The 23876-nt window shown below is 42.8% G+C and overlaps 4 protein-coding genes across 6 annotated transcripts; 2 read left to right on the top strand and 2 right to left on the bottom strand.

The window, feature by feature from the left end:
* The first annotated feature begins 467 nt into the window (after window positions 1-467).
* hexb (hexosaminidase B (beta polypeptide)) lies at window positions 468-7302 on the top strand. Of its 2 annotated transcripts, none has more exons than XM_069700860.1 (14): window positions 468-766; window positions 939-1084; window positions 2353-2418; window positions 3036-3082; window positions 3195-3305; window positions 3395-3496; window positions 3587-3719; window positions 3818-3998; window positions 4081-4167; window positions 4256-4328; window positions 6029-6209; window positions 6554-6644; window positions 6765-6869; window positions 6968-7302. In XM_069700860.1, exons 1-14 carry the CDS (start codon window positions 501-503, stop codon window positions 7029-7031), a joined length of 1653 nt encoding a protein of 550 aa, XP_069556961.1. In that variant the 5' UTR covers window positions 468-500; the 3' UTR covers window positions 7032-7302. The 2 variants fall into 2 exon arrangements, with proteins under 2 accessions (XP_069556961.1, XP_069556962.1); XM_069700861.1 differs by lacking the exon at window positions 6029-6209 and adding an exon at window positions 5267-5441 and having other exon boundaries at window positions 470-766.
* Window positions 7303-7485: 183 nt separating this feature from the next.
* gfm2 (GTP dependent ribosome recycling factor mitochondrial 2) lies at window positions 7486-15019 on the bottom strand. Its single transcript, XM_069700827.1, has 20 exons — window positions 14751-15019; window positions 14592-14676; window positions 14055-14100; window positions 13876-13973; window positions 13645-13770; window positions 13457-13545; window positions 13282-13370; window positions 13111-13171; window positions 11992-12177; window positions 11828-11908; window positions 11601-11749; window positions 10695-10835; window positions 10510-10609; window positions 10238-10424; window positions 10068-10144; window positions 9842-9980; window positions 8606-8791; window positions 8020-8135; window positions 7744-7926; window positions 7486-7614 (listed from the first exon to the last, which is right to left on the bottom strand). The coding sequence occupies exons 1-20, from the start codon at window positions 14790-14792 to the stop codon at window positions 7486-7488; spliced, it is 2310 nt and encodes a 769-aa protein (XP_069556928.1). The 5' UTR covers window positions 14793-15019.
* A 228-nt stretch (window positions 15020-15247) lies between these two features.
* Window positions 15248-17709, top strand: nsa2 (NSA2 ribosome biogenesis homolog (S. cerevisiae)). The gene is made up of 6 exons (XM_069700873.1): window positions 15248-15392; window positions 16073-16260; window positions 16367-16517; window positions 16631-16810; window positions 16964-17156; window positions 17442-17709. Exons 1-6 carry the CDS (start codon window positions 15390-15392, stop codon window positions 17507-17509), a joined length of 783 nt encoding a protein of 260 aa, XP_069556974.1. The 5' UTR covers window positions 15248-15389; the 3' UTR covers window positions 17510-17709.
* A 1890-nt stretch (window positions 17710-19599) lies between these two features.
* On the bottom strand, window positions 19600-23017 carry tor1 (torsin family 1). 2 transcript variants are annotated; one of them, XM_069700867.1, is made up of 5 exons: window positions 22731-23017; window positions 20806-21071; window positions 20515-20690; window positions 20066-20193; window positions 19600-19936 (listed from the first exon to the last, which is right to left on the bottom strand). In XM_069700867.1, exons 1-5 carry the CDS (start codon window positions 22942-22944, stop codon window positions 19692-19694), a joined length of 1029 nt encoding a protein of 342 aa, XP_069556968.1. In that variant the 5' UTR covers window positions 22945-23017; the 3' UTR covers window positions 19600-19691. The 2 variants fall into 2 exon arrangements, with proteins under 2 accessions (XP_069556968.1, XP_069556970.1); XM_069700869.1 differs by lacking the exon at window positions 22731-23017 and adding an exon at window positions 22105-22303.
* Between the last annotated feature and the right edge of the window lie 859 nt (window positions 23018-23876).

The raw sequence follows: 23876 nt of genomic DNA, 5'->3' as shown, positions 1-23876 counted from the left end.
TCATTCTTACATATTAATACTATGAATATTAAAAAATATATATATATATTTTATGTGCTGGCCAGATTTTGTTAGGTTTTGTGCTCAGCTCTGTTGTACCCAATTCAACATTTGAAAAAAAAAAAAAAATCCAGCCAAGACAACAACATGCATGTGTAATAACAACATAGTAGTACAGTATTGCAATATCAGCCATTTGTCTGCTTTGAATATAGTTACATTTATAGTTACAAGTACATTTTCCTGATTCTATTTTTGTTTAAGTAACATTTTAAATGCATGAATGAACTAAATACTTCCTCTGTCGTTGAAATAATTTAAAGATTTGCTCATTTGTTGTTTCATAAAAGTGACCTTAGGACTGTGATTCCCCTTTAAATCTTTCTTTTTTTTTTAAAAAAAATCATAACTTCCGCACGGGAAGCCCCGCCCTCCTCTGGCGACATAAAGCCACTGTCCGCCCGCACGGGTCTTGTGACTTCGCTGCTCTTCAGTCAAAAATGACAGCCAGCGTGAAGTTTGGTGTGGTGCTGCTGGCTCTCGGCTGTTGCCGGGGCCTGCAGGACGACTACTTGGACGAGGAGGCCGAGGAGGCCGCCAAGCCCGCGGCTCGGTCGTCAAAGTACGGCTCCCTGTGGCCGCTTCCGCAGAAAATGAACATCTCGGAGGTTTCATTCAAATTACCCAGTTTCGGCTTCAGAATAATTGACGCCGAATTATCGACGGCCGGTCCGAGCTGCAGCCTCCTGGAGAACGCGTACAGGAGGTGAGAAATGTTTTTTTTATTATTATTATTATTATTATTATTATTATAATTATAATTATTATTATTACATCTATTTGTATGTTTCCAGTGTCTGCGCCTCCCGTTTTGTTGACAGCCTTCGCGCAGCTGCGTTCAGGGACCGGTTTCACCTCTCACCGTCTCTCTCCTGCAGGTATTACGACTACATGTTCGGCATCGCTAAAAAACCGGTCAAAAGCGGGCGAACGGGCCCCACCGAGCTGCCCGAGCTGTTGGTATTGATCACATCACCCGACTCTGAATGCGACGGGTACCCCAGTGTAACATCTGACGAGTCATGTGAGTCTCTTCTCTTCCTCATTCACGTCATATTTAAAAGAAACGCACCTGAACTGCTCATTTTTTTTTTGTATTTCTACACCTGTATTTCAACTGCTTCACATTTCAGTGGGAAAATATATACATCTTCATTTTTACTCCACTACATTTATTCAAGTTATTTTACAGCATCGTTAAAAAAAAAAGTACTCAAGTACACTTCTGAGGTACTTTACTTGAGTATTTATTCTTCCAGAAGGAAATATTTTCCATTTTACTCCTCTACATTTATTTAACAGCTTTAGTTACCAGTTAATTAAGTACGGCATTTTAGTACACTTTGAAGTACTTGTGCTTTACTTTAGTATTTCCATTCAATGCTGCTTTACAACTAAACTACATTTAGTTTTAGTTACTTTCTAGATGAAGATTTGATCAAACAGTGGAAAATAAAACAAGCTTTAAGAACGGTGATTTCCAACCTGTTTAACTTCTAACGTCGTACAAAAGTCGGTGTGTAGTTGGGGTGTTATATTTCAGGTGTCCGAGTTGAGAACAGCTCCACCAAATGGCGATATTTCCTTTCCTAAACTTTGTTTTATTTCGATAAATCTTCAGATGATCCAATATCTCACCAAAAATTTGAGATTAGATTAAAAAAAAAAAAAAAAAAAAGTCCTAAAACTGAAATTTTGTTTTTCTCGCAGTATTTATTTGATGTCCCCTCAGATGTATCTGCTTGTCCTTGTGTATAAAACTGGATATAAAGTTGTTAAAAGTAGCTCCACCTACAACAGTAACATGCCGCCGACACATTGATCCATCAACAGTCTAAAAATGTAATATGCTGTATAATAACAATCACCGCTCCATTTTCCCTCTACTTTAAAGTCATTTTGTTTTTATTTAGACAGGACCTCGAATGCAGGAGGATTTGAATATAATGGAGTATTTTTCACATTGTTTTATTGGTACTTTTACTCCAATGAAGATCCCTCATCCTAACCTGCCAGTGAAAGCGTCCGTGCTCGCGACTTTTCCGGTGGAATTAGAGATTACCTGGAGAGCAAATACGAGGATTACCGCAGTTAATCTACACCAAACATTCAAAGCCCTCCTTAAAGCTCGGTCTTAAATCCGATCTGTGAACGTACCGCAAAGCACGTGCACGGGCCTATGCGGGTTGCCCACTTGGCTGGCGCTTTGACGTCGCTACGGTGACAAAGCGCCATATAAGTGCTGCCCATTTACCAATTTACTATTAAATACACGACTGTTTGTGTCCACAGACGAACTGTCGGTGGATCAGCCATTTGCCCTCCTGAAAGCACCGACGGTCTGGGGAGCCCTGCGTGGTAGGATTTATGTTTTGGGTTTTTTTGCTTATTATTGCAAAAAATATATTTCAAAGTACACTGTGTATTTGGGGTACAATATACATTTGTTGTCATTATCGAACAACCTGGAATAATCTTTTGGTAAAAATGGCATAAAATATAAAAATGTCTATCACCATTTCTCAGATATGATCTTTTAAAATGCTCGTTTTGTGATCCAGACCTAAAAAAAAATGATTGTCTGGGATTTAGAAAAAAAAAAAAAAAGGAGCCTGAAATAATGACAATTAAGAAGCTGCAACACATTTAAAATTTGTGCTCGATAAATAGCTGCCAGGAATAGTTATTTATTTGCTTTCCAGCTGAAAACGAGATTAAATGATTGACACCTCTTTCATGTCTTTATGGTAAAGTGTTGCCACGGCCAGAAGATGTTTAGCTTAGCTTGGCGTGAAGTCTAGACACGGGATAAAGAATGTCTACTGGCAGCTCTGACGCTCATCAATGAACACGTCACACCACATTTGCTTCAATCATCTTAAAAACCAATGCAATTTTATTGTATGACAAAATGTTCCAAGAACCGTGTATAACGTGTCTATTCTGAATTTTTTTTTTTTTTAATTTTTTTTTAGGTCTGGAAACCTTTAGCCAGTTGGTGTATGAAGATGAATATGGAGCTGTAAGTAAACGACAGACAGTCCGCCACATGAATCCCAACGAGGCCATTTTGTTACGTTTACGTGAGCCTCGTTTTAACTCGTCGCAACTTTAAAAAAAAAAAATCTTTTCAGAAAACCATCAACTCCACCAGAATCAGCGACTTCCCCCGATTTCCACATCGAGGCGTCTTGCTGGACAGCTCTCGTCATTTCCTTCCCGTTAAAGTCATCCTGGCTAATCTGGTAACTGATGGTAAAAGTCCTCGTTTTGTAATCTCATTTGCAATTTCATCTGCTTTCTAAGCACCTGTTCACCTCGCTCGTTCGTACAGGAAACGATGGCGATGAACAAATTCAATGTCTTCCACTGGCACATCGTCGACGACCCGTCCTTCCCTTACCTGAGCCGAACGTTCCCTCAGCTGAGCCAGCAGGTCAGTAGGAAAACCGATGGTTGGTTTTTTTTTTAAATCACATTAGGATGTTGTATTGGTCGACGACTTGTTTGTTAAAACTGCTCACAGGGAGCTTACCACCCGTACACACACGTGTACACGCCTGCCGACGTGAAGATGGTGATCGAGTTCGGTCGTCTGAGAGGCATTCGCGTCGTCCCGGAGTTCGACACACCAGGACACACACAGTCGTGGGGCAAAGGTGAGTTTCTCAAGTGTTTGCCGGAGACACGTTATCTGCCACCGTTTTTTTTTTTTAATTTTTTTTTTTAAATCTATTCGATGCCTTTTCCATCTCAGGCCAGACAGATCTGCTCACGCCTTGTTACGCCGGCTCTAAGCCCTCTGGCACCTTCGGACCGGTGAACCCCATCCTGAACACCACGTACGACTTCATGAATAAGTTCTTCAAGGAGATCAGCGACGTGTTCCCCGACGCCTACGTCCACCTGGGAGGGGACGAGGTGGACTTCACATGCTGGTGAGTACTCCGCGTCAGAGGCTTCCTCCGGGCACCGAAGGTTTAAACGGCAGACGTTAGCTGCTGGTTTTCCGCTCCGCAGGAAGTCCAACCCGGACATTCGGATGTTCATGGTCGAGCAAGGCTTCGGACAAGACTACGGCAAACTGGAGTCCTTCTACATCCAAAGGTGCATTTCTCATTTTAGTTCTGTAACTTTTATCAAAAGTGAAACAGTAAGACACATTTTTCTTTTTCTTACCATTTTAATGTGATAGACTCTTGGATATTGTCACCGCTACGAAAAAGGGCTACGTGATCTGGCAGGAGGTTTTTGACAACGGTGTTAAGGTAAGATTTTTACATGCTGTTTGAATTTTTTAAGTATTTGACCAACACGTGTGGGTGATTTTTTTTTTTTTTTTTAAGAGAAATTGAGAAATAAACTTATTTGCTTTCTTGCTGAAAAAGATGAATACCACTCTCTTGTCTAAATGCTAAATGGAAAACTATCGCCAGCAGCAACCTATCGGCATCTCAGAATGGCCATAATCCATCCATCCGTCCAAGACACACCTCTCCCCAGCAACTTTCTCAAGCTTCTCTTGAGCCATCCCAAGGCATTCCCAGGCCAGACTACTTATGTAATCCCTCCAGGGTGTTCTGAGTCTAACCCGAGGTCTCCTCCCGGTTGGACACACCTGACCCCGTCTCACCCACCGCGCAAACGAAAATAATTCCGCAATCGTATTCTTTCGGTCCCGACCCAACACATCCTGACCACGGACGAGGGTCAGAAAATATAGATTGACGACAAGCAAATCCGGCTCAGCTCCCTCTTTGACCAGAACGGTCCGGTACCGCGACTGCTGAAGTCCTGTTTAACACAGCGAGCAAATTTAGGAAGGACAGGTGAACCAATTCATGTCTATTTCACCTATTAAACCTCCCACTTTCCCAGTGGGAGGTTTCCAGTTCCACAGGGGGAGGTCCCCACTTTCCCAGTTGCTCCTGAACACACCCATTTCTTGTACGTTTTACACAAACTACAAACAAGACAATGCTTCAGAGGTGCCCTGGGAGCCGACGGTTGAGTCTTTTCAACACTTTGTGCTGATCTCAGCTAACTGGCCGTTTATGGTAGCTTCATATTTAGCACACAGGCACGGTGGCGGTATTGATCGTCTCCTCTAACTCTTGCCAAATGTCAAAACTATTCCTTCAGCCGCAACCAACGACTCGTGTGGTACCTCATCTAAGTAAAGTAGCTTGGCTTGTAACAATTGCAGCTAAAGCCAGACACGGTAGTTCACGTGTGGATCGGCGGCGGGAGTAATGACGAGATGGGCAAGGTGACGGCAGCAGGATACACCACCATCCTCTCCGCCCCATGGTACCTAGATTACATTAGCTACGCACAGGACTGGCAGAAGTACTACAAGGTTGAGCCACTCAACTTCAACGGTCAGTTTTCATGAAAATTTCTGTCTTGTGTTGAATAAATAATTTGGAGGAAGAAAACTCTGATTGATTTGGACCTGTTTTTTTTTTGTTTTTTTTAGGCAACAATTTTGTTCAACAGGCTTACGCTTGAAATTGGCACAGTTGTGACACAGTGAGAGTCAGACAGACATAAAGTGAACATGGGGCAGTGTGGTTGGTGGATTCAGATGTGGTTTCTTTCACGAGATGATGTATTACAACACTATGGGGGACCAATCCTGAACCAATAAATGCGGCGTGGAAAGAAGGTTTGGTCCTCCATAAATCTGGACCAAGACGAAAGTTGCACTGAACCTTTGTTGATTTGCAGACACTTGTTTAAAATACCATGCAGATTATGCAACATAATTTTCTGCAGATAATAAAAATAAAAAAAAAAAAAAGGAGTATTGGCAGAAGGAAAAACACAAAATGTATCAGATGGAAGGCGTGGATGTTTTTCGTCTTTGTCCCTTTCCCCCGCCCCCGGATTTTTTTCTCTTCTGTCTTGCTGATACTTGTATGTATGTGTGTGTGTGTGTGTGTGTGTGTGTGTGTGTGCTGTGTAGCTGAAACAAGACACAATTATCCACGTTTGGAAAGGAAACCAGCAGCAATACCAGAGTGAGATGGCAAATGTTACATCGTCAGGGTACCAGACCCTGCTGTCCACGCCCTGGTACCTGAACCGTATCTCCTACGGCCAGGACTGGTACGGCTTTTACAAGGTCGACCCGCAGGACTTTAAGGGTTCGTTGTCTGCATGATTGAATGTGGGTTTTTTCTTTCACCTGCCCATTGCAGTACTTAGTGTTTTGGACTTTCTCACTCGTATGATTGTCTTTTATTGTTATGTTGCCATCCGAGTCCGATTTTTATTAGACTCTTGACCTAGATTTGAAATGTCAGGGAGTTGTCACTCTTGTGCGAATACGTGTAAGCCTGTTGAATGAAGAGAGGGAAAATATCTTTAAAAAAAAAAAAAAAATCACTTGAATATTTGTAATTCAGTTAAATTAAACCTTCTTGTACAGTTGAGTTTTAGATTCTCTGGATGTTGAATTGACCCGACCTCATCAATCGCATTAAAACAGGAACTGATGCGCAGAAGAAGCTCGTGATTGGCGGAGAAGCCTGTTTGTGGGGGGAGTATGTGGACGGCACCAACCTCACACCCAGACTCTGGTGAGGCTCGCGCGATTCCTCAGTGAACGCTTTATCAGGAGACGCGCGTATTTTGAACCCCCGACGCGTCGCATGACAGATTGTATTCTTTCGTTTTCCTTTCCTTTCGCCACTCGCCAGGCCTCGTGCCAGTGCCGTGGCAGAGCGGCTGTGGAGCGCCAAAGACGTGACCGACATCAACGACGCCTTCAACAGGCTGTCTGTGCACCGCTGTCGTATGGTAGAGTAAGTATCGCTCGTCTCGTTATCGCGTGACTTTGCGTAGTCGTCATCGTAGTAACTATAAAACACATTATGTCTAAGCGACCTTTTTCTTCTGTAAGGCGCGGGATCCCAGCTGAGCCGTTGTTTACCAGCTACTGTCCGCGGGAGTACAGAGGTCTCTGAAAAGCCCGGGAGGGCTCGCCTTTTACCGGGAACAGGAAACGGACAGGGAAAACAAATCCGCACGCTGTAGCAACTCCATGCTTCGCTTTATTTCAACTGAAAAATCAAAACCTAAACTGCCTTTGTCAAAGTACTGTTGTACAAATGACACTCGGTTTAAATGTCCAAAGTGCTCATCAGAACTTTAAATCACCTCTAATGTCATCCACATCTTGCACTATTTGTTTTTTACGAATCTTTGTATGATTGTCAATAAAATGTTGACATTTAATCTGTTGCTCTGGTGTTTCCTGGGAGAAGAAAAAATATCGAAGGTATGAAGTAATAATATTGGCTGCAGATTTATTTTGCATCCAAATAAGAACATGATTTGTATTATCTTTATCCAGCAATGGATATTCACACAATAAATAGCATCCTACCAGGGCTGCTTATCAGTAGTCAGGTCTGATCGTCACAGCAGACCAGCCATCTTTTTAAGGAGCCTGTATTGCTCCTTAGGATTCATGGTCTCATAGGCGTCCAGCTCCAAGGAGAAGGTGGCGTTGCCTGACGTCACTGTTCGCAGGACGGTGGAATAGCCCTTTACGAAGAAACGGATTATAAGAGTGTAGAATTGTCAGGGTGGCAAATTAAACCCTGGTTCCCCCCCCACCCCCCACTCTCCCACCCCAAAAAAAACACCTGATAATGACACGTTTGGACTTCTCACCATCATCTCAGCCAGGGGCACGGTGGCCAGCAGCACCTTGTTGTCATGGCGACTCTGGATGTCTCTGACCGTTCCCCGTCTTTGCGCCAAGTCCCCGAGCACGGAGCTGAGGTGCTCCTCCCCGACGGTCACGTCCAGAGACATGACCGGCTCCAGGACTTGGCCGCCCGCCAGCCTCAGCGCCTGCATCCAAAAAAAAAAAAAAAAAACAGACTGTGCCGTGAGCTTCTCCGTCGTCGTGGTTTACACTTGCAACATGAACCGATGCCGGTTTACCTTCAGCATGCAGCGAGACACGCAGGCCGACACCATGGCGGGAGACGTCCCTGCTTCCGTGGTAACACTTTGGACGAGTGTAGACACGCCTCGTAAAGGGTAACCCAGCAGTGGACCTGGAGGTGGAGGCAGGCATCGAAAACAAACTTGTGTATCAGAGAAATGTTATCAGTCCGTAAATACAAAACGGTGCAGAACAGGTTTACCCGCATTTTATTATAATTCTTTAAAAGTCACTAAAAATGTATCGTTGAGTGATTTAGCTATGAGTCTCTCTTCAAATTATTGTGAGTGTGTCTGACTCCCCTTGGTGTGGTGTATATACAGTGTGTACTTCATTCTCAGGTCTCTCTAGTTAAATAGATCTTAATCTCAGCCAGACTTCCTGATTAAATACATTTTAACAGCCACACGTTACTGATTGTGAAGATCCAGCTCGGTTTTGGACAGTTAAACAATAACTAGGGTTGTTGTTGTTTTTTTTACCCCCTGAACTCTTCCGTTTGTCATGAATACTCAGTGTTACAGAGAAAGATCTTAAGTTTAAAGTTTAATTAGGAGAATAAATGCGTCGAGTCGGTATTACCTAGGAGATACGAGCTGCGTAATCCATTCTCCACCGCCTCTTTGATTTCTGCTGACAGCTGTCCCTCTAACTCCTCTGCGAATGCTGATTCACATGAACCGCCCGCAGAGTCGATGTCCAGCGGTCTCACGGTCAGCTCCACTGTGACGACATGTCGTCTCTCTCCTATCGTCCGGTCCAGTGTGTCTACGTTACAACAAAATTCATATAGGAGCAAAGTTTTGGACATCTCTGGCGTGTAGCCGACAATAAATATTCCTCTTAATGCAGTAGTTTTAAACTAGTCCAGTTTCAGGAACCAAAGTTTTTGGGCATTCATATTTATTTCATAGGAAAGTAGTTCAGTAACACACAATGACTTCAAGAACTGTTAATACATGGAGATGGGGAAAAAAAGGAACTAGGGTTAAATTAATTAAAAGGCACGTGGGCTTTTCAAACAAGTTTAAACTGGTGATGCTCATCAGGTTTCAAAAACCTACAATGAAGTCGAACTTTTTTGGAATTAGTTAAAAAGTCAGATTTATCTAATCCTAAACTTGTTTGCAAATGCTGGAATGACAGTTAACTACTGATATAACAATTAGTTACTGTCATGACAACACTGGGACTAAACGGCTACTGCACCCGCATGGCATCATGGGAATCGCATGTCCTTCAAAGTAAAATCGCAGCATCACAAATCCTGAAGACTACAAAATATTTAAAAAAAATTGTAAATTATGTTCGCCCACTCTAAAGGCACCAAAAAAAGAAAGAAAAGAGTGTTGCGACGGACTGGCTACCAGCTGAACTTTTGCTGGTACCCCACTGGTTTGTGAACGGCCGTTATGAAGCCTCAAGTTCAGATTTTGTCCGTCACCATCTTGCTCGTTCGAAGCGGTTTTGAGCTACTGGTGACCATATTTGGACGAGCGAAGGATCTGACACAATCTGATTGAGGACACTATGCCCCGCCCACTATTGGGAAAACCTGACTGCAACACAGGCCTGTCAATCAAACAGACACGCCCCCAAAAAACAAGGAGCGACTTTGGCGAACAACACCAACATAACTTGTGGGGAAAAATTGATAGAAGAGAGAGAAGTTGAATGGGAGTTTATGGAGCCAGATGTCTTTTGGAGCCGACCTCTAGTGGCCCTCGTTGGTATTGCAATTTAAGGAACTTCCGCATCGGCCTAATTTTTCAGACCCGGAGGCTACGTCCACTTTCACCTCCAGTCTACGGTTAGTACCTGCAGTTGAGACCTCGCGGAGAATCGTCTCTCTGTAAGCCACCTGCAGCGGTCCGAGGTGAGTCTCGATGCCGTACTCTCTCCTGATCCGATCGTGGATGATCTCGATGTGAAGCTCTCCCATCCCGCACAAAATGGTCTGAGAGAGGCAGAGAGAGAAGGACATGTAGCGGACACCCGATTCCATAACGGAAGAAAGTCCTCGCTAATCCAATGACGGCATTACCTGACCAGAGTCTAGGTCGACTCTGACTTTAAGACTGGGGTCTTCTCTCTGGAGGCAGTTGAGTGCATTCTCAAGATCTTTGAAGAAGGAGAAAGGAAACGCGTGAGTGACCTCGAGAGGTTGCACTGCTTAACACTGATGCAAGTGTAAGTATCGTCGCCGTTACTGACCAGCCTGTTTGGCCATGGTTGGTGGTTCTATGGTGCAGAAGAAGACGGGATCAGGGACCTCCACCCCCGAGAGGACGACGCTGGCGTGCTCTCCGTGCTTCCTCCCCGCCCCGCCGTCCTTTTGGGCTCGGCGAGCTGCAGCTGCCGCCGAAGCCTTGGACGAAACGATGGTGTCTCCAGTCACTGTCTGAAGAGGGAGCGGCGAACATGAAGAATCGAGGAGGGAAAATCGTCAACTAAGCAAATCCACAGTATTATGGATTGCGCTCTACCTGCTTCAGTCCTACAGTCAGCGCGATGTTTCCCGCGGTCATCGAGGGGATTTCTACGTGCTGATCAGCGAACGGCACCAGCAGCCTGCTCATCCTCTCGCTACGGACAGACGAGTTTGGACATATGTGATCGTGTTGTGGCGGTCAGGAGGTTAACAATCGCAGCTGGAATGGAAAGCACATACGTGTTGTTCCTGTTGATGTTGTGGACGGCCGTCTGTGCTTTCAGAGTACCGGAGTAGATCCTCAGAAACACCAGAGGCCCGCGCTGCTTGTCATGGAGAACCTTGAAGGCCAGCGCACACAGGTCGTCTTTGTACCAGCGCCTGCGGGAGGATTGAGAAAATTTAAAAAAAATCGACAAGCTCAACATCTGACAACAATGACATCGCAACATTTTTTTTTTTTTATAATTGCACTGTGCCAGAGTGCTCCACAGTGGAGTAGAAGCTGCCGGAACCGTGGGCTGGATTAAGAAAGTAGCTGTGTCCCAGAGAATTACTGGATTGTGATACGGAGTCTTCGTATTTCTAGGATGGCCTATGTTTTGTCGCTTTTGAACTTGACTGACCATCTACTGGATATAAAGATGTATAGAATTTAGCAGCGCTAACATCCTTTCTCGCAATGTTAATGAGAGTGAAAAAAGATTTGCCCCGTGATGCAGATCCTCTACAAAAAGAAATGGCTTCTTCCTTGGGCCAAGGTACACCCTTTCACAGAGTTTCAGGAAAATCAGGACGGTAGTTTTCCCGTGAACCGGCCTTCAAACAAACAAACTGCACCGAAAAGCATAAACGTCCCTTGTGGAGGTGGTCATGACAAAATCCTTTATCTGCAAAAGTAAAATTAAATTGAAGCAGAAAATAAAGACTAAACCCCTTTTTTTTTTATTTCAGAGGACACGCCTCAGCTCTGGTTTCACCACTTATTTCGTAAAAATTTAAAAAAAAAAAACGAATATCTAAATTAATCCAATATTGTCTAATAGGACACTTTTTAAGAGCCGTGACAAACACAAACTCATATCAGGCTGGATTTGTTCTCTCACTTGATGTGACAGTTCTGGTCCGGGTCGAAGAGTTACTCACGCCGCGTCGTGGTGTCGTTCGTGGGGAGCGGGCAGGTAGGCGGTGATGGCGTCTAGAAGCGGCTGAACTCCTTTGTTTCTCAGAGAGCTCCCGCAGAGAACTGGGACGCCTTTACGGGCCAGAGTCACCCGCCGCACGGCCTCCTGTAGCTGAGGATTCATTCGTTCATTCAGTAACAGTGCTGCGATGATGGCCTACACTTTTGTACTATGCAATACAGGGCTTACTTTCATGGAGGGAACGGCATCAAAATTGTCGCCAAACTCGGTCAGCAGCAGTTCAGCAAACTCGTCGTCCAGATCAGCAACCTGTGATTTGAGAACAGAAACGTAAACGTCAAAAAAATCTGGAGCACCTTGACACGTTATTATTTTACAGTTGTGACATGTACCTGCTCGATTAAAGCCGTCCTGGCTTCGCTGACCGCCTGCAGCAGCTCCGCGTCATCAGACTGGTCCAGATGTTTGACTTCGAACGCTCGCCCGTCGTCTCCCGTAGATTTTGGCTTCCACGTCAGCTTCTGGTTGGTCAACAAGTCAACCACACCTGTGAAGCTCCTACCGCTGCCCACAGGAAGCTGTGAAACGGGATTTATGAGGCAATTAAATCACACGGAGACTCTCATCAGGTGCTTTCTTTGTACAGTTTGTTACAAATTAATTAGTCAAAAAAATGGCTTATTATTAAAGGGAAACTCCGCTCATCTTTAATTCCAAAGTCTGTTCACAGGTCTTTGGGTAATATTACTGCATTATGTAAAAGTTGTAGAAAGCTGCTTTTAGATCCAGAGGGATGATGAAACTGTCTCAGGCGATGAGTCGGTGTCAGTTGGGGCTGGAGGCTAAAATAATCTGGAGGTTCGGCGATAGAAAATAGATAGAAAGAAGTAAGTTTACCAGACCTGTATAACCCGCTTAGCATCTCCTCTCCAGGCTAAAGGAGGAACTCTTATTGTATTTCATGTAAGTGAGGTTCCACTACGGAACAAGCTGCTGCTTCATGTAGATGGATATGTTGTTGTTATCTTTTGTCGAAGCGGCATTACCAAAACAAAAAAATTTTTAAAAAATATGCATGTATGTTAATAGCTACTTGAGCCTCTACTGGCAGAACACACCTGAATCTGACCAAACTGTCTGTGAGATGCATTGTGGGTAATGTAGGCTGCAGGTTGTGATAGAGAAAGAATGTCTCCAGTTTTGCTGCACCAATTTTTTTATTGTATTTTATTTTTTTTTTTAAACTTGTAATCATAAATCTGACAGTATTATAGAAGTACAAAAGTATATCAGGGGAAGACTTTTTTTTTTTTTTTAAATAAGCCTGCTTCTTTAAACTATACTATATAGTAGCCACTGCTTTATTTAGCTGTATTCTGTCCAGAAATCTCTATTTTCGTGCTAATTAAATACAGTTATTATAAAGTTAGGTGTTTAAAGTTTTTTTTAATTACTTTTCATCAAGAGAAACACTATTTCTCTTATTTTTGCTGTGATTTTTGAAGGCCTACCTGCAGGAGGACTGGATTGGCTTTCAATTTCTGTCTTATGCTCTCAAGGGAGAAACTCAGGCTGTGAAGAAAAAGAAAAAGGAAAAAAAAAGACAGTTTGCACTTACATTTTTCACAAGAAAAGTAAAACAATACTTGTTTTATTTGCAACCGGGTGTTTGAGTCACTCACTTCGCCGCAGGCTTATCCATCTTATTCAGGAAACAAACACAGGGCACGTGATGCTTCTCTGCTTGTCTCCACACGGTCAGAGTTTGAGCCTGTCGGCGTTTGAAAAGGAAACCGATTATACGATGAAACCAATTTGAAAAAAAAAAAAAAAAAAAAAGAAAGACGGCGAGCTCACCTCAACACCGGCGGACGCGTCAAACACTGCGACAGCCCCATCGAGGACACGAAGTGCCCGCTCCACCTCCAGCGTGAAGTCAACGTGTCCTAAAATCACAAACATTTCAGCAGCTGCTTCTTCTTATTTTAGTCTCAGCTGGAAAATGTGACAGAATATATATATATATATATTATTTATTTTTTTACCTGGGGTGTCTATGAGGTTTATTCTATGACTTTTCCAGTCAAAGGTGACTGCTGCTGACTGTATGGTGATGCCACGCTCCCTCTCTTGAGCCATAAAATCTGTGACGGTATCCCCGTCATCTACGTCTTAAAAAAAAAAAAGCAATACAGACAGAAATAAACACGTGGAACGAACAGATCAAGTTTAAGAATTAACAACGCAGATGTGTTTTGCCCCCCCCCCCCACAAACCTCCGAGTACCCTCGTGTAGCCAGAGTAATAAAGCATCCTCTCTGTGGTCGTCGTTTTCCCCGCGTCGATGTGGGCCATGATGCCGATGTTTCGGACCCTGTCGGAAGAGGCCACGAGTTAACACGAATCCCAGAACACGCAGAGGGTCACAATCCGTCAGCAGAATGTCATTTCTTACTTTGATATATCGGGGTTGACCACAGCCCGCAGCGACTTGACGTCATCTGTGACAGTGAACGTGAAGCAGGATTATAATGACATAATGCCACTGTAGGCACAAGTCTCTATTGTTAACTATGCTATCAGGCATCTTATTGGTCAAAGTATTATTCATTTAGTCAAGAAAATGTCACAAATAATCACTAATGTACATCCCAAGTTACAGTCTGAATTTTTTTTTTTTTTTTTTTACTGCTAATGTTCAGTCTCGGCCTTGGAAACAGCCATTTCAAGTCAAATCATTTATACCTGATTTAATGATTAATTTGGGGAAGTATGGAGTCAATGTGACATACAAAATGATGTATCACTAACAGTCCGTGTTTTGTCAAAGCTGATTCTTACCCAAGCCATCCTGCTAAAAGTCTGCAAGGCTCTGACAGGCAGTTGCAACTAACATTATTATTATTAATTATTAAGCAACTTATTAATTAACGACAAAAATTAATTAATTTAACCGTGTGCTTCTATAGATTTAGCTATGAAACCGACGTACCTGGCAGAAAGCTGTAGTGTCTCTTTACAGGACAGCTCAGTCTGCACCTGCAGCCCTGCAGCCCAGCAGTTAGTAAATACCTCCCCTGTGGAAGTATGAAGTCAATATGACATACAAAATGATGTATCACTAACATGTTTTGTCAAAGCTGACTCTTACCCAACTCATCCTGCTAAAAGTCTGCAAGGCTCTGACAGGCATCTCTAATGTCTAATGTTTGTTCCTTTATCAGGATCAGATGAAGGAAACATCAGACCGGAAGGAGCAACGTCAGCTCATTCGTTATAGATAACAATAAAAATAATAAAAATAATAAAAAAAAGAAAGTTAACCTTTTAGTGAAGGAATAGAAATGCCCTGCAAAACACAATCATCTCTACAACTCTCAAAAGTCACACGCTTTAAGGCACGGCTCCAAAATACATCCCTGGGACACCTTTGAGTGTGCGACCTATAGTTCCGGGTGTGACAGCAAATGCGGTCCGCTGAATTTTAGCTATTCTAAATTGTTTAATATATTTATGTAACATATTTACCAAATTTATATGCGCATTTTTTATTTTTTTATTTTAAGAATTGTGAGTTATGCTTAATATGCGCCGGTGTCACGGTGAGCACATTTAACCAACGGACAAGTCGTTACGAAATTATGACGTACTTCCTCTGAGTGTCGGCTTCGGGGCTAACAACATCACAAGGACCCCAGCCTGAAGCTAACAGCACCAAATATTCTGTATTTCGACCGACCGGTGCCACCTGAAACCGATTCACCGCAACAACTAACTCCTCGAACGCAAAATGGTAAGAAAACCCGTCTTTTACTTGGTATTATTCAACTTATATCTCCCAGTTTAACGCGTCGAGCTAGCGTTAGCTTCGGTTCACATGTGGCGGAGTGACGTCAGCTCTGCTCCGTTTTGTTTCATGTTTTTATGAAAACCATTTGGTAAGTGAAGTAGTCGCTGTATGAGCTTTTTGCCGAAGTTAACTTGATGTTTTCCATCTTTACGAGGTTCTCCTTAAAAATAATTTAAAAAAACATGCGACAAAATGTCCCCACTCATTAATAAAGTCTTCTAATCTTATTTTTATTTAATTTTTTTACCAGTTTAGGACTCAAATAAGTAATTGTTTACACTATTGAATAATCTACCGCCTGTTAGATGTTTTTTTTAATTTTTTTTAATTTTTATTAATCATTTAATTGTTTACTTTTTTTTTTTTAAATATCCACATCACGTGGCAGGAGATTCAAATAATCAACATTGTCATTTAAGAGTTGTGATCTGAAGTTTGTTCGATTTCCACAAGATGTGATTTACTTGTGCTCAGAAAAATCAACCTCCTTCTAATAATAAATTAAAAAAAAAAAAGAGTTGGAATTCACCACGTAATATTGGTGCTGCGTGAAAGTACTCAAAACGAACAGTCTCCCCCCCATTAATTCAATTTCCTGTTTGTTTGTTTTTTTTCTTCTGCAGCCTCAGAACGAGCACATCGAGTTGCACCGCAAGCGGCACGGCTACCGCCTCGACCACCATGAAAGGAAAAGGAAGAAGGAGAGCCGCGAGGTCCACGAGCGGTCGCACAAAGCCAGGAAGATGATCGGTCTGAAGGCCAAACTGTACCACAAGCAGAGGCACGCGGAGAAGATCCAGATGAAGAAGACGTGAGTATCGTTGGAGAAACGGCTGTCCTTGTATGCGTCTGCTGTTTGAATGGCCCAAAAAACGTGAAAACTGTGACTAGTAAGCATCCAAATTGTGTCTTTACAGCATCAAAATGCACGAACAGAGGAAGACCAAGCAGAAGGATGACGACAAGACGCCTCAAGGAGCCGTGCCCGCCTACCTGTTGGACAGAGAGGGACAGTCCCGAGCCAAGATCCTCTCCAACATGATCAAACAGAAGAGGAAAGAGAAGGCTGTGAGTATCAGTAAAGATTTCCTCTCCCTCAGCGGGTTTTTTTTTAATTAATTTTTTTATGGTAAGTGTTGCAGATGTGTGGAAATAACACGGATGTTGAATGACCTCCGCAGGGCAAATGGGAGGTGCCCCTGCCGAAGGTGCGCGCTCAAGGAGAGACGGAAGTCCTCAAAGTCATCAGAACCGGGAAGCGGCAAAAGAAAGCCTGGAAGAGGATGGTCACCAAAGTTTGCTTCGTCGGCGACGGCTTCACGCGTAAACCTCCGAAATATGAACGCTTCATCCGACCCATGGTGAGATCGCAGGATTGGTTTTTGAATTCTGCTGGGTTTTTTTTTTGTTTCAAACTTAAGTCCTTAAATGACCTCCTCCTCCTCGTTCTGCCTTTTTTTTTAAATTTAAAAAAAAAAAAAATTTTAAATTTAAATTTTTTTTTTTTTTTTTAGGGTTTGCGTTTCAAGAAGGCTCACGTCACGCATCCCGAGCTGAAAGCCACGTTCTGCCTGCCCATCCTGGGAGTGAAGAAGAACCCGTCGTCGCCGCTCTACACCGCCCTGGGAGTCATCACGAAAGGAACGGTCGTGGAGGTCAACGTCAGCGAGCTCGGCCTGGTTACACAAGGAGGGAAAGTTATCTGGGGTGAGAGCACAAACGCTCACGTTCTTTACGGGCGCTGAGAATAATTCAGAAAATAATAAGGTGATTAAGACGGCCGCATGTTTCTGGATGGACCTGTCGGTGTGTTTATTGTTGACTAACGGTCTTATGAGGTCTTAAAACTGCTCATGTTTGTAACAGACCTCCGCTTGGCAGATTTTTTTTTTTTTTTGATTTTTTTTTAAATAACATATCGAATTTTCTAAATGGGACGCCGATAGACGTCCGCGCGGTTTCAGTAACTAACACATCTCTTTTCCTTCCCAGGTAAATACGCCCAGGTGACAAACAACCCAGAGAATGACGGCTGCATTAACGCAGTTCTGCTGGTATAAGACTCTCAGCCTGCCCGGTAACGCTTCATTTACGTTAAGATTTACATCAAAGAGGATTTCAGTTCGCCGGACCGGCAGAAACATCACTGATTTCCTGCTTGGGCACGTGCTCTTGGAACAAAAAGGACACTCGAAGGTAAAGAAATAAGGGGACTTGCTGTGTTAAGTTTGATATAAATAAACTTGATATGACACAAGAATCATTTTTTGGGGGTTATGGCTGACTCACTCCATATAACGAGATTAGTAAAGCAAAAGTGAAGCTGCTCGCCACTGAAAACTAACTTTGTCCCTTGCTTGAGAACCCCGACGGTTCGGATAAGTTGCGATCACTCAACTCGCGCTTTTTCCGTTTCCTCCTTCAGCAAACAAAGTGAACCAGGATCAAGCTGCGCCATAAAACCAACCACTAATTTACGTAATCGGATTAATTAATGCCTGCTTGAGCGTTCACACGGTCAAAAAAGAAAGCTGCTTCTACAGCAACTGAGCAACACGAAATTAAAATCGACAAAATCCAACCTTCGTTAACGTTGTAAATCCGACAGCGTCTTTTTTTTTCAGACTTTCCCTCCTTAAATACAAACACGGCGAGTTTCCTCACCTTCCTTCCTGTGGGGTGTTGATCTGTTATTTGAAGGGGAAAAGGGGCACGTACTCTTTGAACTGTGTTTTTTTTTTTTTTATGATCTGGAACTTGTTGTTTTCAACGTGACGGTTTTATAGTTGCACTAGAAAGAATATCACACAAAAATCCATTAAAAAAAATAAATAAAGTACCAACAAAACAGAATTGCTTACTTTTTACCCTCTATGCAAGTTATATTATAGAGGTACAGCTTCCACTTACAAACCTGAACTTTGCATATTTCGGAGCTTTAATCTTGTCACTCTATTGTACGAGGACCTATTTTTACAACAGTCGTCTACTCTGCAAGTTCCCTTTATCTTCAAAGCTTCGCCGCAGCCACGTTCGTCACGTTTTTTTTTGTTGTTTTTTTTTAACCTTGAACTCAAAGTCGCACTTTGCACAGTAGTGTTTTGCAAGCTGTTTGGTGGTTACGTAACTCCTGACTCGGTCCGAGCTGTGCCAACAGCCAGCCGGCCGCCCGTAACGACACTTCCTCAACCTGCCTTAACAAAACCGAACGAGTCGATTTAAAGCCTTTACGAAGTCGATTCAAGTAGAAGTCCGCAAACTCTAGCGTACGCCACGGCGTACAAAAAAAAATGTGTCGTATTAACTTCTTTTTACTTAAAATATAGGAAATTTAGGAGCCCAAACTTTTTGAATCCAACTGTATCGCGACACCCGTACGTGGAGTATACTTCAGTAACCGCAACACTGAGAAAACTTGATATTTTATTTGTTTTTCTGGTGGTGTTTACATCCAAGAAGCCTGTGAAAGTCAGCTTTCCATCCACACCAGCAGCAGTCTTTCAGTCAGACAGAGATACAAGCAGTTGTACATAAAATATTACTTCTTTTTTTTTTTCTTCTTTTGTTGTCTTTATAGAACAAACTTGGATTTTGAGAAACCAGATCATTTCCTTCTTCACACTTCCTCCAGTTTAAAGACCGATCAGAGTAAAGATGCTGTTGTGCTTCAATAGAAACGGGGAACAATGTTTACTTAAAAAAAAAACAAAAAAAAAAACAAAACAAAAAAAAAGAACCCATCATGTACAACAGCATTAGACATTTAGAATTTTAGAAAAAAGTTTTGATAAATTTAACTTTGTATTGTGAGGATTTTTCACACAACCGAGTTCATGCACGGTGTCCAAATGTAGCTCCGTTCGTGGTGTAAAAAAAAACAAAAAAACCCTTTGATACTCTGGTGACATAAAAGCAGACATCAGGCCTCTTAATCGGCGACAAAAGGATTGCGCTCCAGTCTTATCATTTTTTCATCGGTCTGGCGCCGCGCTCTTCGTCAGCCCCTCGTTTCAGTGTAAGTGAGATGCGACATTGGAGAAGGGTTCCCGATATCATCTCGATGGCCACAAGGTCAGGCAGATAAACGTCTGCGGTCGGCTTGACTTCCTCTCTTTAAGTCATTTTGGCTGCTGAGAGTTTCTCTTTTAAAAAAAAAAAAAAAAAAGGAAAAGGAAAAGGGGAAAAAAAAAAAAAAAAAAGTGCACATAGTGACTGAACCCAGCGTCCCGTCGGATGCTGACATTATGTGTAGTAGTCCAACTTGCTCTCTATCGCCTTGCAGCCTTTGACGGAGAACACTCGCTCCAACTTTGGGAAGTAGATCAAATCTCTGGCCACCTTGTCGGCCACGTTCTTGTCCGGCCGCAGGTTTTTGGCTCTCATCCCGGCCATGGCGCACTGGATGACGTGCTGGTACTCCAGAGGCAGGAACGGGACGAAGAAGTCCACCAGGTTCTTGTCGATCAGACTCGTGTGAAAAAAGCCACCTACGGGGCGGAGGTGGAAACAAATTAAATTTAAAAAAAACAAACAAAAAAAAACAGTTTTCCATCAACGCGATTTCTTTTGCGGAAAGATATAACGAACACAAAGCATCCGTGGAATTACAAACTCACTCTGGTTGTTGTTGAACACCGATAGAGAGAGCGACGTCTCCAGGTCTTTCAGCTCGATGTCTTCTCGTTCTCGTCCCGTTTTCCAGAAATCTAACGCCGTCTGGACGATGCTCTCCCCGCCGGCGTTGCTGCGAGGAAGATCAGAAACGGGCGGCACGTTTAGAATCGACCCCCGGTCGCCTCTCGTTACCGCGCGGCGACGCAGATTCGTACACGTCAGGCTTGTTTTTCTTTTTCTTTGTCGACGCCTGCGGTGTCTTGACGTCAGACCGGCAGGCAAAAGCGACCAAAAACGAGAAGGTGAGTAAAAGTTTGATCGCGGCTTTTGTTGAGACCCGGATGTTCACAAATCCAGATCCAAAATGACACGAAGCGGGACCCCGAAGGGAAATCCCACCGTTTGGAAATACTTTCAGCTTTTTTTTTTTTTTTTTAAAAACAAATTTTACCTGAGAAAGATGAAGATAGATTTCCGGTAAGAAACTCCATCCAGCTTGTCGTAGTAGTCCAGGTACGGCTTGATGCTGTCGATCAAGCCGGGGTGCATCTTGTCCATCTCGTCGAAGATGAACATGGAGCGTTCGCAGTTGCTGACGTTGCCTTTGATCCACTGCTGTAATTGATACTGAGGGAGAAGAGCGGCGAATTAAAACATTTTTTTTTTGTTTTGTTTTGGGGTTTTTTTTTTTTTAAACGGAAACGGCTGAACAGAACGCCGAGGCGCGGCCGCCGCTCGTCACCTTGTAGGTCGCGTTTTGACTCTGATGCGGGAAGTGCAGCGTGGACGTGAACAAGTGGACGAAGTTGCTGTCCATTCCCTCCTTGTAAATGTTCTCGGCGATCAGCTGGCTGACGAAGTTCTTGCCCGTGCCGGTCCATCCGTGCAGCGACAGCACCAGCGGCTTCTTGGGGTTCTCGTTGCTCATGAAGCCGTTCACGGCCTTCAGGATGATGCGCGACGCGATGTGCTGCCCGAACAGTTTGCTCTGCAGGTCGACCCTGAGACCTGCGGAGGGGGGGGGGGCGGAAAGTCGACCGGGGATTTAAAAAAAAAAAAAAAGGCGGGACTGAAAACAAACTTTCTCAAACTGGCGACGAAGCCACAGATCTCCCCCCTAATCACCGGGACGGAAATGTGAAGCGACGGCATTTTTGACATTCGTTTTCACTTTCACTCGTATCGGTGCATTTTGATTTCCGTCTCCCAACGCAAACAGGCGATCCTGCTCCTGCAGTGATGAGGTTATTTTATTTATTTTTGGTTTATGACCTTATATGTTACACATATTAACAGGTTAGGTAGTTACTTTATTAATCCCCGAGGGGAAATTTTTTTTTCGCTACAGCAGCATACAGAAGCAATAAGATAATAATAGAATAGCAATAAAATAGCAGTAAAAAAATATAAAATGCACAGTATATCTATATATATTATATACAATAAAAGCAATAAATAATTGGAATTGTTGCCGGCTTTCTCTCACGCAACAAGAACGTATTCTGTAAACATAGAAAGTGCTTTTTATTTACTCCTAATGGTGTAAATTGGTGATCATTTTTAATCCGGGTTCATTAAAATCAGCAACTTTTTTATGCCAAAAATTAGGCTTGCTTTTTTTGTTGTTGTTTTTCAATTCTATAAGTGCCCCTAGAATTTTTTTTTTTTTTTTTTTTTTTTTACAAATAATCTAGTGAAAATCACGAGCTGTCTCTTAATTATTTAATAGATATTAAAAAAAAAAAAAAAAATTAAAAAAAAAAAAGGGGGGGGGGGAGTCTTTGTTTCCGACCAGATGCCATGCCGTCCCCCCCCCTCCCTCCCTCATCTCCCTCCCCATTTACCAATAAACTGATTAAAACATAATTCACTCCTGAGAGAGAGTTCGTCTCAGAAGCTCCTTTAGTTTCGGTTTCAACAGGAAACATTAGAAACACTCGCGTCTCCGCTGCAACGTCAACGTGAATAATTAACGTTACAGCCCCACCCACCACCACCACCACCCACCACCACCAGGCTTGTCTTTATACTTCACGCTGACCTGTCGAATTGAAGGCGATCCACTTGCGATCGCAGCTTTCGTGTAAATAATTGTAGATCGTCCGGCCCAGAGTCGCACCGATACCGAGGACCACCGTTGTTGTGATCGGATCAAACGCGTCGACCAGCACGCCGGCCGTCCAAAAGACGTGCAGCAGCAAGAATAAACGTGCCGATTTCATCGTCGGAGCCGATTAATGTCTCATTATCAGTAAAACAACCATAATACGACGGTTAAAAAAAACAAAAATTAACAAGAAAGCTTCTCCCTCTCCGAGCTCCTTGCACACTAAAAACGAGCTTCGTGTCTTTACGACCTGGAACTTCCGTGTACGTCACGCACACGTGACAAACACAAAACCGTTCAACACCAGAAATGTCGCGAAAACGATGCAAAAAAAGAAAAGTTGAATTTAAATTAAAAGCGTTTAAAGTGGGCTTCCCCCCCCCCCTCACACTTGAGGTATTCGTATAAATGACGTTACGGAAAGCTGACGTTGTCGCAACCCTGATATTTAAACGAGATTTCTGCTCTTTAATGAAGAGTTGTACACACACACACACACACACACACACACAAAAATAAATAAAAATAAATAACCAAAAACCCGCCCGGGGCTGTGCTACCTGTTTTGTTGAAGGCGATCCAGTCGGGACGGCAGCATTCGTGGAAATAGTAGAGGATGTTCTGATAGCTGGCCAGATACCCGGTCAGAGCCGCAGCCATGCCGACCGCGATGGTGGTGCTGATGGGCTCGATGGCCGAAGTCGTGCCGCAGCAGAGCAGCAGCATCCGGGCCAGCAGCAGCAGCGGCGGGACGTGGCGCCTCCGGGGCTTCATTTCACGCGAACTTTCATCCGAAGTAGAGCCGAAAAGTTAAAACAAACAACAACAACAAAAAAAGAAAAGAAAAAGGGCCTAAATGTTTGTCTGAAGCGGGTTAAGTCAACAACAGCGCTGGCAAGGGGAAGCGCTGCGGTTGTCAGGGACATGACGTCACAGTCCAAAGGTAACGCTTCCTCTTTATTTTTCTTCTTCTAACCAATTTCAACAGAAGAAAAAAAACCGTTTCTTTTATTTTTTTTATTTTTTTATTATTATTATTCAATGGTGGTATATTTAATTCACTAATTAGCCTACATTTTAATTAATTAATTTTTTTTTTTTTTAAACAGCACTGGAAAGTAACTAAATACATTTACTTAAGTACGAGTACAATTTTGAGGTACTTTACTTGAGTATTTCCATTTGATGGCACTTTACATTTTTAGACATCTTCAGTTACTTTTCACAATAAGATTTGATATATTACAATACACGTGTGACCTGAAAAAGAAACGACTGCATTAAAACGCCTGAAGTCAAACACCAGATAGAGTCGAGTTAAAATATCGACCACGTCGCTGTAGTGCAGCGTGTGGGCAGGTGCGAGAGATATTCAGGTGTAACTCGTTAACAAAACACTGTTGACTGTGTTTCTTGGTTGCTTGTATATTATATGTATATTATATATATAGATATATACTGTACCGTATGTATATATATATATATATATATATATATATATATATATATGTTGACTGTGTTTATTGGTTTGTTGTATATAATATATATAGATATTTAATGTACTGTATATATACTGTATGTACTGTGCATTTTATATTTTATATTTATATTTTTTATTTTATTGCTTTTCTATTATATTATTCTATTCTATTATGATTTTATTCTATTGTTTCTATTATTGCTCCTGTATGTATGCTGCTGTGGCG

This window comes from Brachyistius frenatus, unplaced genomic scaffold, assembly GCF_029030835.1.
Source record: "Brachyistius frenatus isolate BFR_SWC_R1_liver_20210118 unplaced genomic scaffold, ASM2903083v1 Contig_35, whole genome shotgun sequence".
In the NCBI taxonomy this organism is placed as follows: Eukaryota; Metazoa; Chordata; class Actinopteri; family Embiotocidae; genus Brachyistius; species Brachyistius frenatus.
This window is presented reverse-complemented; position numbering and strand designations above follow the sequence as displayed.

Bases quoted from the DNA above. Each gene is read 5' to 3' on its own strand.
- nsa2 (XM_069700873.1), top strand. The intron at 16,261-16,366 runs GTGAGTATCGTT...GTGTCTTTACAG, and splicing joins AAGATCCAGATGAAGAAGAC to CATCAAAATGCACGAACAGA. The intron at 16,811-16,963 runs GTGAGATCGCAG...TTTTTTTTTTAG, and splicing joins AACGCTTCATCCGACCCATG to GGTTTGCGTTTCAAGAAGGC.
- tor1 (XM_069700867.1), bottom strand. From the start codon at position 22,944: ATGAAGCCCCGGAGGCGCCACGTCCCGCCGCTGCTGCTGCTGGCCCGG. The intron at 21,072-22,730 runs GTAGCACAGCCC...CCCCCTCCGCAG, and splicing joins GATCGCCTTCAACAAAACAG to GTCTCAGGGTCGACCTGCAG. The intron at 20,691-20,805 runs GTGACGAGCGGC...CTTCTCCCTCAG, and splicing joins GTCAAAACGCGACCTACAAG to TATCAATTACAGCAGTGGAT.
- gfm2 (XM_069700827.1), bottom strand. From the start codon at position 14,792: ATGCCTGTCAGAGCCTTGCAGACTTTTAGCAGGATGAGTTGG. The intron at 13,974-14,054 runs GTAAGAAATGAC...CTCTTCCGACAG, and splicing joins GTCAACCCCGATATATCAAA to GGTCCGAAACATCGGCATCA. The intron at 13,172-13,281 runs GTGAGTGACTCA...TTTTCTTCACAG, and splicing joins ATGGATAAGCCTGCGGCGAA to CCTGAGTTTCTCCCTTGAGA.
- hexb (XM_069700860.1), top strand. From the start codon at position 501: ATGACAGCCAGCGTGAAGTTTGGTGTGGTGCTGCTGGCTCTCGGCTGT. The intron at 3,083-3,194 runs GTAAGTAAACGA...AAATCTTTTCAG, and splicing joins ATGAAGATGAATATGGAGCT to AAAACCATCAACTCCACCAG. The intron at 6,870-6,967 runs GTAAGTATCGCT...TTCTTCTGTAAG, and splicing joins CACCGCTGTCGTATGGTAGA to GCGCGGGATCCCAGCTGAGC.